Source organism: Phaethon lepturus, unplaced genomic scaffold (assembly GCF_000687285.1).
Source record: "Phaethon lepturus isolate BGI_N335 unplaced genomic scaffold, ASM68728v1 scaffold4807, whole genome shotgun sequence".
NCBI lineage: Eukaryota > Metazoa > Chordata > Aves > Phaethontiformes > Phaethontidae > Phaethon > Phaethon lepturus.
Genome location: NW_010549667.1, coordinates 119887 through 132537, shown reverse-complemented (window position 1 = coordinate 132537; position 12651 = coordinate 119887). Strand labels below are relative to the sequence as shown.

At 37.9% G+C, this 12651-nt stretch overlaps 1 protein-coding gene across 1 annotated transcript in view; it reads right to left on the bottom strand.

Annotated features, from left to right (window-relative positions):
• CADM2 (cell adhesion molecule 2) overlaps positions 1–12651 on the bottom strand; it is a 91737-nt gene that overhangs the window by 3286 nt on the left and 75800 nt on the right. Inside the window, exon 6 of the mRNA XM_010290315.1 lies at positions 5518–5637. Within this exon, the coding sequence (XP_010288617.1) occupies positions 5518–5637 (120 nt within the window). The remainder of the gene's footprint in view (positions 1–5517; positions 5638–12651) is intronic.

Sequence of the window (12651 nt, the reverse complement as noted above, 5' to 3'; positions counted from 1 at the left end):
GGGAAAGAGGCTTGTAAAAAAGGTTTGGGATTTCATCACGATCTGACTGAGGTTTACCATGACTTATTAGCACACCTTCTAAACAGCTGGGAAACAAGCACAATGAAAAATAAAGGTAATAAAAGAAGTCATTAGAAAATGAAGAGATGGCAGTTCTTGCAAGAAGCTAAAGGCTTACTTGAATGTCTGGTGGGAAAAAAATAATCTAAAGAACTGTTGGTTTGAACCTCAAATTGTTTGGTCTCCTGGGAAATCTAGAAGTCAGATAAGCCAGTAGGAGATTATTGTAAGAGAAGGAAAGATGAGAAAGAAGAAATAAAACCCAGAAAGTTGTAATTTTCTTACCTGGTTTGAGTAAAACCAGACACAAATTAGATTTTATGTTACTGCTACAGCTATAAAGTAGTATATAAAACAACTAGCTCTTAGCATGCTGTCATACAAAACTGCTTTTAACATTAGACAACAATCATTTTATTTATTATCAGAGCTCAATGCAAGTAAGCATACACAACTATATTTAAGTCTACCCTTATCTCTCGACTCTCATGTATTCTGTGTCTTTTCCTTGCTTTGTTGTTCCTTTATCTGTTAATATCACAAAGTGCCAAGTTATATTAATCAGTTTAAGTGGAAAAAAAAATGAAATCACAAGGAAAGAACTGGTAATGCTTAACATTTTTTTGATATGAAAAAACCTGATGACTACAAGTGCTGTCCAAGTAGTTTCTGCATTTAAACGGCCTATAATGAAACAGGTATTCTAGTCTTTTTCTCCCCCCGCCCCTCCCCGCCCATAGATTCCAAGGTAAAAATGAGAGAAAAAGAAAGTAATGTAATTTTTAGCTAAGATGGTTGAAGTTTATGCTATTAAGGAGAAATATTCACACTTAAATTAAATTCACAATAGATTTCAAAATGATCATATCCTCAAACCTTTCCTTAATCCACTGTAAATTCTTCTTCTAAATTTAGCTCCACAGATCTCCTTTAAGAAATCTTTCTTTTTCTTTTATACCAGAGGCAAAAACAATAAAAGCAAAGTGGATTATAATAAAAGCAGGGATTTCATTCATATATAAATGTGTACATTCATTGGCTTTGTGGTCACCCTGACTATCATATAAAATCTTGAACTTCATTGTGCAGCTGCCTGGTAGCAGTATCATATCTCTGCTATATGCAATGACTTTTGGAGATGCTTTTAGGCATTGCTATATAAAGCTTAGAACATTCTGGCACAGTCATTATACAAATGAGTCAGCTGAGACTGAATCACCCTGATACATGCAATTGAATTGATCTCTCTTGAATTTGGGATGCTTTTGCAACTTCACTTTTGTACCTATTTGGGGGGTAGTGGTAAGATTTAAATCTTCAACAATAAGTCAAAATTATCAAGTTTTATAACCTCTTTGACTTTTTTTTTCTTGACAGGAAAAGGATTTAAATTTTAAAAATTGCAGGGGGTTGGGTGTATGATTAACATAATGCCAGCCTGTGGGAAGGTTTTATGTACATTTGTGTGCACAACCTTTTCTCCTCTGTGTATCTAGAAACACAGAGCGTTTCTGACTTGAGATGACTTCTTCTAGACTATTAACCACACTCTCTCTCCACCTATAGGACTTTGAAGGGTTGGCACAGAACCATCTAACTTAACTTTATGCTAACGAAGAATTTCTCCAGGCATCCCTTGTTTCACTACTGGGGGCAAATTCACAATACTCTTATGCCTCTTCCCAGTCACAAAAGGGAACACTAGCATGCATCCATGCACAGCTTTCACAAATAACATTACATAAATCTCATAGATAGGAAGCTACTCATACAGTGTATAATAAATCTTTCCATAGCCCTCTAGAATTGTTTCTTCTCATACATTTTATTCTCATTTTGTTGTACATTTCCTCATCATGGTTATTAGGTTTTAAGATACCCTTGACAAATATATAAAGGGCAATACTCTTCACTGGCATCAGATTGTGTTTAAATTCTTTGAGTTAGCAGGTAATGTACCAGTAAAAGAATAATTAATTCCTGAAGGACTGAGCACAAAAGCAAGTGTACGTTTGTCTAAAAAAGTGAAAAGTTTGACTAAACAGGATGTTTATGAATTATCATGCTGTCATCCAACTGGATCAGTAGCTTTTTTTCACGTTGTTTACTAAATGCCATGCAAATTAAGACAGAGATGGGTCACACGGTTCCAGAATTAACTGATGATGGTTTGGAGAATTTTTTTTCCCATTAATTCAGTCTTTTGGTAATGATGAGGTACAATCATCATAACGTAAAATGCCACAAATTTACAGACTCTCTGGGCTCTTTATATTCTGTATCACATTTCTGTAAAGACATGTCTTGTGATTGGATGTGAAGTAACATATCCTCAAGGTAGACTATGTAAAAGTCATGCAGAATAGAGGAATATCTTGTAAAATTTACCTGAGATGATTCATAAGTATCAAGTCATAATTTTAGAACAAAATTAGTGAAATCCATCCAGCAAGATTATTATGTCAGCTTTTGGAAATCCAGCTCAAATATATTATTAGTTAGTATGTACTACCCTATGATCTGGGGCAAACTTCTGTTTCCTTAAGGCATGATCAAACAAGATCTGATAAAGTGTCAAAGGAAAAATATGTTTATACGGTACTTTTTCCTCAGCCAGAAACAGATACTACTGACAATCTGATCCTCTCCAAAATGGCTCTTATGCAGCTTGTACCTCTGGTGTGTAGGTGCTCTGATAATCTAGATGAGGTTCAGTCTAGTATTTCAGGATAGCAGAAGTCTGCCTTCACAACATTCACTGTAAGTTTGCAAATGTTATTTGTTTATGGGTCCAAGAAAGATAGGGGAGGAAGAGACCTAAGGAGAGCATCTTGTCCATTTCCCTCTACCATGGGAATCAAGTATTTTTAAAGACAGCAAGGGTGAAGGAAGTCATAGAACTTCAATAGCTACACTGCATCACTGCCTCCCGTGCATTTAGAAAGCTTCCCCACTAAATGCCTTTGCCACTAATTCAGTGGATTCATTTTCCCCACTGAACTTGGAAGGTAACTCTGATTTCATCAGAGTCATATTGACTTTTCTTTTTTGAAAGCAAAACCAAGCTGGTGCCTTCAGCTTCCTCACAGAGCACTTCTTTAAATTTCCTGTCCTTATTGTTCTTTGATCTGTCTCTGTTTGTGGTCATCTTTCAGTGTGACACCCCTATTAGAAACAGCACTCCAGTTGTCATCCATTGCTGGATTGAAAAAAAAATCAATTACTTCAGCCTTGCTCTAATCATTAATGAACAGGATCACTACATTTCTTAATTTTTGTCTTTCATCTAAAGTATTTCTAAACCCTTTTGTTTTGTTAAATTTCTCATACCTTGCTAGTTGCAATTACTTCTGCATCTTGTTTTTTCTGATTTTATGCCTGTTTTCCTGTTTTTTCCATTTTATGCCTGTTTTCCTGTTTTTTCCACACTGATATACTCTATGTCTTATGTTTATAGTAATCCCTTGTTTTCACACTTTTGTGGTTTTTGATTCCTTAGATGCTTAGATAGACAACTTCATCAGTCTGTTACATGTGTCCCATTTTTCTATTCCCTGCATTGGGGTAGACTGTAATTTTCCTTTCAATACAAGCTTTTCAAGAAACAGTTTACCCATATTCCTTTGTCTCAGATTATCTACCCAAGAGACCACATCTACCAGTTCCTTGAGGTTGAAGTGGTCTCATCTTCTCAGCCATGTGGCTGCATTCCCTTCTTTTTCTGGGAAAAGTGAGGGCGCGTGTTTTAGTGATTGATCGCTTTCACTCAGATTTCCTTCTTTTAGTTTGTCTTAAAGCAGTATGTCTTTGTTACTGTAGCATCAAACTGCATGCATTCTCATACGTATTAGAGCTGAAGCTTAGAAGAGTGTTTTCCTTTTCAAGATCTTTCTATTGATGATGGGCACACAAATGCTGAAAATTAACACTTCAGAGTAAAGGAAAATGAGGTCCTAAACCACACTTCAGAGTTAACAGAGTACTTTAATAACCCTGGTACACTAAATACACAATCACATCAGAGACCTAGTTTAGTCATGACCTCGTAACAAGAAGAAGAAAACAATCCATTAAGGACAGCAAACACCAACATGGCACACCAAGCACTCTGTTCTTCCAGTATGCGAGCCCTCAGAAAACTGGGAAGCTTCTACCGCTTGATTCAAAACACTCTTTTATTAAGAAATGATAATTCCTGTCATTCTGTTCCGTTTCAAGAGATGTTCCTCTTGCAACTATTCAGACCGTTGAGCAATGGGCTGTTTTCCATGGTCTATCCTTTTTTTTTCTGGAGGGAAAGGACTACTATAACACTCTCTATTTTTCACTAAAACAACAGTATTTTTTCACTCTATAAGTAATATTAAAGCTTAAAAATGTAATTTCAGGTTTGACATCAGTTTATTTTATGAAGAACACAATATTAAAATATTAATGCACTATGAAGCAAGAAGTTGGGTGATCTGATACCATCACAATCTTTATACAATGGACTTGCATTTAGTTCAGCTTATTCTTGCAAGTTAGGCAGGTCACTACAACTGATTCATAACAATGTTTCCAGAAAGAAAAGATTTCATAACTGTGTCTTAACTTTCCTGGGATAATTATACGTCATCATGTGAATATTTGCAGTGTGAGAAGTGAACGTTATTTCCTCTCTCCTTGCACAATGAAAACCTTCAACAGACCACAAAGGAACCACTGCCATTTCACTCACCATGAGAGGTTACTACCTACCCAGAAGATTATAATCTGCAAAAGCTTACATACACATCTTTGCAAGTGAACAGTTATCTGATCAGTTACTGAATACAAAAGTAAAATTAAGCTTTATATTTTGCTCATAACAAAGCAAAGTGTTACTAGAAACATTACAAAAGCTATAACAAACAAAAACCCAACAGGATGGGGGGCGGGGAAGGGAGAGAGAAATTTAAGCTCATTTACTCTAGTTCTGTTAAGACAAAGACATCCCTAAGTAGAAAGTACCTTAAATTGTAAAAGACTAACAAGGGTGATGTAATGTGATGCCGTTTTTTTATCAAGCAAGATTGTATCAACAGCAATTCCAATGCCAAGACACCTATCTTGTTTTAAACATTAGCACCCAAAATAACCAGTCTTAAAAGGTCATGTTCATTTAAAAATAGCTCACTTGCGTTTTACATTAAAGTTAATTTACTAACCTTAAAAAAATTAAATGCAAATGTACACAAATAATTTAAGCATCCTGTCAAAGTTCACATACACACTGCTAGAGCAATGAAAACATTCAAGGTCATATGACATTTTTCTTAACCATGTACCATCCTGCGGATTATTCTATTAAATATATATATTGCACTAAAGTGTTTCAACCCTCTCTTTAGCAATTTCTATCCTTCTTAAAAATCAAACCTATAATTTCCTATTTATAATGTGTTTTTCAGGCCGTAACAAAGAAGCATACTGTACCTCTGGTGCTGATGGCTGTTGCCGATGTGGTTGTGCTGGTTGTTAAGGCTACAGTGGTTGTGACTGTTGCAGTGGTAAGGGAGGGGATGACAGTAGTGGGAAGCAAAGTGTTGAAAACATCTGGTGAGTGGAAAAAAAAATATAAAATAAAATCATATCATGCAAACAAAGGAGAACTATAACAGTGGTTTAATTTGTAAATACAAGTATGTAAAAAATGACTAAATTAAAACATGATTAACATAAATTATTACAGGTACAACAGAGTACCTTTAAATTCTTGACATTATATCACTCTCAATTTTTATAGTCAATCTTCTAGCATATGGAATTTAAAACACTGTTAAAATGACCAAGTTTCCACAGATCTGGAGAGTGACTGTTTAAGTGACAAGAATCCATTTCTTCACTGAGCCATTTTAAATGTCTCATATAGTAGAAACCGTGTACGGATGAAACATGCTGTGTCAGAGTGGGAGATGAAAAAAACAACACCATCATGCTAAAATAAACACACACATGTTAACGAGAAATGGCTGTATGTTAAAACAGAGACCCACTTTCAGACAGACTCAATGGAAGGAAAAAGGGGAGAAAATGCTACTAACTATAAAAGCTGCTTTTCCGGATTGCTTTTCTTCTTCCCACACATTTGTTTAAGACACAGTTGTCTGCTAAGATCCAGAGCAGAGTGTATTTCAAAATCGTTACCCTAATTAGCAGGCACAGTCATCTTTCAGTCATCCTTAACATTTAAAATTTATTGTCTATACACACATCAGTATTTCTCTAAAACAGCTTAGAACTAAAAATCAGAAATGCTAATAATATTACTGTTAAAAAACTTTTTTATAGAAATCAGAAAAAATACACAGCCCTGATGACAGCATCCTACAAAATCCTTCAGCTTTTGATCAAGTAAGCGCAGGTATGTCAGGCTTAGGCATGCCGCTGCTTTGTTGCAGAGGAAACAACAATGTCTGTTGCAAAACACTCCAGTACAGAGCAGAACATAACCAGATGTACAGAGAGAAAAAAATTTGATTACACTGCCAAAAGCAATAAAGACCAGTATCACTTTGCTTATAAGGTGATTGCAGGTTTTAAAGAACAAACAAAAGCCCTGAAGAGAACTAGAGAAAAACACTTCTGTGAGGAAAAAAAAAAAAGCGTCTGGTATTTTTCAGATTATTTATACTGCAAGTTTAACAGGAAAGGACTAGTTTCTCAGCAGTTCATGGTGAGTAACCCATTCCACACTGATTTCAGTGAAAATATTTCTGAAGGGTGCTATTCAATGCAATAAAAGAGTAAAAATCTGACCCATGATCTGTCTTCCCTTGCTGCGGAAAGAAATGCAATTGGTCTCTGAGTGCCATCAATTCTGACTGAAATCAATGGAAGCTGAAGTAGCTCAGAGCTTTACAGGACTGGGCCCTACAGAACACATTTCAGACACAGGGTCCTTGACTTCAGCATTCCATAATTACTCTCTTAAGACTTCAAATTAGCATGCTTACCTTATTTTCATACTGGATGACAGATTATTTTGCCACTTTAAAAGTCTCCTTGTCAGTTAACATCTATGAGTCACCTACAATTTTCTGTATTCCTCTGGTTTTGATAAACACCAGCACTATTCTCTCTGGAACCTATACTTGTGGGATTTTCCACTTTATAAGCCATCAGAAAATGGCATGAGATCCCTCTTTCGTCTGTTGTACACTGATATGGAATCTGTTTCTCAGTACAAAATATTCCCAAGCCATAAAAATTAAAACAGGCTTTTAAAAACCCCCACAGGGTAGCCACATTAATCATCAGGAAAAATGGTAACATTACCTGGAGTGCGAGTACCACGATAATTAAACAGAACTGAGTATAACAAGCATTAGAAATAAATTAACATGTTAAAAAGATACGTCACATGTACTGATTGATGGAATTCCCTCTCATAAAGGGAAACTCCTTCCCTGATAAGTATGTGCTAAAAATGAAATCAAACACAAAAAAAACACCTACTTCATACGGAGAGCAAAGCCTTGTTTATTAGGAAAGCTTTACAAATCAGTCTTGTACGTAAAACCTAATTAGCGTGACTTGCAGTTCCATTAATTATCTTTCTTAAATATGCCATTTACTTAAGACTATGCAATGGCAAGTTAACTGCAACTGGCAAAAACAGTTACGGTTTTATGACAGTGCTTTCCATTCTGCAAGCACACTGTCTACCTCTTTTACCACATAATATCTTAAATGAGTCACTGGTGAATTCAGAAGTTCATTGCTTTCTGGTTTCTCTTCTGATTCAAATATTTCCAACAAGATTTTTTATTTTAAAAGAAAGGCAACTCAGGAAACAGACTAGTTAACTAGTTTTAATACAGATGTGATCGATCCATCTTTTCTGATCAGGTCGCGATTAATGAAAACTTGTGCAGAAATTTGCTTCCTGATCAAAGTCACAAACTCTGATGCCAAACATCAAAATGGCAGCTTGTCAGAAGCCTCAAAGAAAAACATGTGTTCTCAAATGAAACATAAGTACAAGCAATAGCATCGGCTTTGTTTCTTTCTTAGCAGAGTAAGGTGAAATTCACCATGCAAATGACTGCAGTTGGTCTGCTTTGCTCACAGCATTACAATTCCTTCCTCTCAAAGACTACAGTACAAGATAGCAACGAGGAATCAGCCGCCTGAAGAGCACTGCATTGCCCGAGTCATGAAATCTAAGTCTCCTCTGGGCTCTAGAAATGCTTGGCTCATACCTGCTTTTGTTTGAGGCTCTGCCCAGAAAAGAATGTGCAGCAAGAACGTATGTGTAAGTCACAGAGTATCTCACAGATCTCCAGACAACACATTTTGGAACTCTTGGACCATATCCCAACCTTAAGCCCTATTTTGGACAGCCCAAATCCGGGCATATATTAGCATTCTGAAAAGCACCCGAGCCCCACATTCAAGACGTACGTGTACGGGGCCGCCCAGTCCAGTGGAGTCTGACAGAAAGGCTCCTTATCAGTTCTTCCAAGAAGACTTATGGATTCTTGTGAAAACTTTGTCTTTGCCTTGAAAAAACTTTTGTATAAGGGAATGCAGAATATGTACCTCTGAAAAAAAGAGATGTGCAGTGCCCCTCACTCTCTCACCATGTATTGTAGGTGTGGGAGGTAAGTGGGTTTGGTAGTTACCTCAATCAGAGACTACAAGTATAAACTAACACTCAACAGCACAGGCTTCTGTTTAAGGCATATGAATCCCTGTGTTGTAAAGAGGGTGTGCTGTTTCCTGCGCATGCCAGAAAAGGGAATTACAGTTTGACCTGTTTCTAGTCCTGCAGGACTTTTTGGCCATTGATTTACTGCAGGGCACACCTATCTTGTACTACGGGCCAGGCACATACTATGTTATCCAGAGCTCCCTGTTGGCAACTGCTCAGAAACATGCTATCAAAGGGACTATGTAGATTTGTCCTCTTGAGCTTTCTGTCAAGAAGGATTTTAACAGAATGGATTTGCAGAATTTCTGCCCAAGAAACCTGTGCTGGAGTGAAACTTAATTCCATTTTCTGACTTTACAATTTCTGAATCTAGTTGTACACAATGTTCACCTGAAAACAAATTTTTGTTTATGACTCTCACACCACTAAATACTGAGGATCATTATGACCAAGAGACCTTGTAGAGTGGAACTTTTTAATTCAAGTAGCCATACCCAAATCAATGCACCAGACTGTTATTTCAATAATACTAAGGTATGAATCCTTAGCCTCCTGTGAAGCAGAAAATAGCTATATTTTGCAGATGGAGAACCAAAGAAGATAGAAAAACCATGTTCAGAGATCTAGAAGTCAAGCAATAATTGTCACCATTAATTTTGAAACCTCACTCCTAAAATGAATCTTTGTTGACAGACACATATTCAGCCAAAAATTCAGTAATGTATTTAAACCGGTATTCATTTCATCACCCTGCGACCTCTGAAACACAAGCAATTCACAGAGGACTCATTGTTTCCATAAAAGTTGTTGGAAATAGAAAAGGGCTTAGACTTCATACCAAGGGGAGTTACTGACTCAGAAAAAAGAGTCCCAACTGTTTTTCATGTATGTTCCCACAGGTTATACAGGTAGAACCAGAATTGGATTTTCAGTGAAAGAGAGGGGCTCTTAATCGCTCTCTAGCAGCACGGGGCGGGGATTGAGCTGGGCCATAAATGCTCAGCCAAGAAGTATCTTTTCAATGAGGACCTGAACTAATGTCACAGTTCAGTGGATGCAGAGAAAAGTATGGGGAAGGTTTTAGAAAGGCTTTCTTCATGGTCACTACTGTCTGTTAGCCTGCCATCAAGCTAAACGAGCACTGGTAAGGTGAAGGCAGAGAGCAGGTAATCTGATGGCTGATTGTGAGTGGACAGTCAAAGAAGAAGGAACATGCAACGCTTGGCTTGGTCTGGAGGCTGCTCTTCAGCAGAGGCACAGATGTAGTCTGTTTATGAGTGGCAGAACAGTGTTGTACAAGGTCGACTCAAAACACTGTCAAGCCCTGCCTGATTAAAATTTCCTCTTTGCCTTTCCTTCTTTCTTGAATTGATGCCACATTCTTCTTACTAAGGCAGAAGACATTCATCCATTTAAGTGCAGGGAGCCTGGACAATTTACTCTCGCTGCCGATTTGGCCCTAAGCATTTTTACTCTCCATTTCCAAAGAAATGAGAAATGGTTCTGTTTGGTTTAGCAGGCTTATGTGAAAGATAGATCTGACCTATTGAAAATATTTGACTTGTTTGGTAAAAACAAAACCGATATTCTGAAATGATTGAGCACAATTCAGACAACAATAGCTGCAGTTGATAAAAATGTAAAGGCTTTTGTTTCAAGCTTGACAAAGGCTGACAGAAAAATTAAAGGACAAGGTGATAATGATGGATGGCCCTTGCTGTATTTTGACTGAGAATGAAAGAAATTTTAAGTGGTAAACTGCACTGAATGATGACCTACCTGGGAAACAATCTCACCACTCTGTGCAAAATTTAATCAGTCTGTGGTATGTAGTACTAAATAATTTAGCAAGGTTTTAAATTCAAAGGGAGCTGCATTTAGCCTTGCTCCGAGAAAATGGGATTGAACAAAAGGATCATTCAGCTTGAATATCATGTGCCAATAGTTCCTTAGCACTTAGGCTGGATGATCATGAAGGCTCACGGACATGAGGTCAAGGGGTTCATTTTACTAATTGATTCAGATTTATGAAACTCTGAAATTGCAATTATGTGCCTGACATTTTTGCTAGCAAATCAGATGTCATTAAAAAATATCTAAACCCTTTTAACAAAAGCTCCATGTAGATCTAGATCCCTAGTTAAAACCATTAGAGACTTCCTGCAGATGAGTTCGTAATGCAAGACATACAGCTGGGCTAAAATGGCTAGGCAGCTTAGAAAGAAAAGAAGATAAATTCTCATAGTCCCATGACTCTAAGACATTTCATGGGCCTGTAGATGATATTAAATGTTAGAAGATGTGGGACACCTTATTACGGTTTGATTAAACATAGTTTGGTTGCACTGTCAGGACAGAGGGGAAAAAAAAATCAAGTGTTAAGAGAGACTAGGATTTTTATCTCATTGCTCTTTTTTCCTAAGTTAGGAACTGGGAGGAACAATAGCTCTCTCTTCTTACAGAAAGTTTGATAGTTTGGTGTGGGGGTTTTTATTCCCTATTTTGAAAGCAATAGTTTCAATAGCAAATGAAGGAGGATGAAGTGTTACAAAATTACAGCAAAAAAGACACTTTCTCCTTCTGTTTTCAAAAGGCTGAGCGAAAAATTGGTATCCACACATCCCTAGCCCAAATTCTATCCTTAGAAAATGAAGAATATAACTTGAAACAACAAAGCCCATTTCAATGTTCAGTATCGGCGGCACAGTGTCATCCTAAATCACTTTCATCATTTCAAATGAGGACCTGATATCACACCATGGCACATTTTACAACACATGCTCTGACCAGAATTGCTTATGACAAAATAAAAAATGCGGTGAGTATGAAAAAACAAGGTGTAGTAGCAAGTTATTTCTGATTATGCCATCTAATTTGACATTGAAATACGAAGAAAAAGTTAACTGCCCTTAATTGTCTTGAAATAACCCTTCTATTGAATATCTCATTTATTTTGTGCACCAGAGCAATGGCAGGACTCACAAAGACTGCGGGTGTGTGAAAGATTGATTTTCTACCAGTAAAGCCAGGTCAGGCTCAGGACAGGTGTGCGAGCTGCCAGAAAAAGAGCAGCTGTGGCTCTCAGGCAGGTGAGAAGAAGCAATGGGGAGGAAGCGCCTTAATGTGGTAGGAAGGACACAGTAAGCGAGGTCAAGTCCTCAGGGCTGAGAGCAGCGACTGGCTCTGCGACTTCGCTCTCCGCACAGGTGCGTCTGCCCAGGCTCAGGCCAGCTCTGACACGGTGCTGTGGGGCACTGGGTCAGGCAGACCGGGAAGGGTATTTAGATAAAACCAATCTCTAGCACCTTCTGTGGGAACTCTGACAAGAAGAGCGTGCTGAGCGGGGCAGCCCCCACCCTTTCTCTTGAACCTCTCCCCTTGAACAGAACAGAACTGGGGATATAGTGGGCACTGGCTTTATGCGTTTTATAACGCTCGTGAGTACTTGCTAAAATGCAAAGAGTAGCAGTAAACACAGAAAAGAAGGCATTTTTCTTTTTTTTTCTGGCTAGAAAAACATGACCTTTCCCCACAGCACAGATGTTGCCACAAATATAGCCTGGTCACCTGGAGACTAGAGTAGTCTGTTGCACACACAGTTGGTAGAGTTGCACACAGGGACCACAGGAAACCTGAATCAAGCATTTCACAGGAAAGCATCTAACATGAACATTCAAGTTTTGCACTAGTGGCTGATAACTTTCAAAATGCAGGGTTTGACCTTTGAAGCCCTTAGTGCTTGCTTGAGGGATCATTTTTGCTCCCCACACCACTCCGCTGAATCTGTGATCAGCAAAAGCACTCTAGCTGCAGCTCCCTTGAAACAGAAAGAGAAGTTTGCAATGAAGGCCCTGAGATGCCGGAACACGTTCCCATTTCATTGTCTGTCACGCTCCTTGTTTGTCACCAGTCTA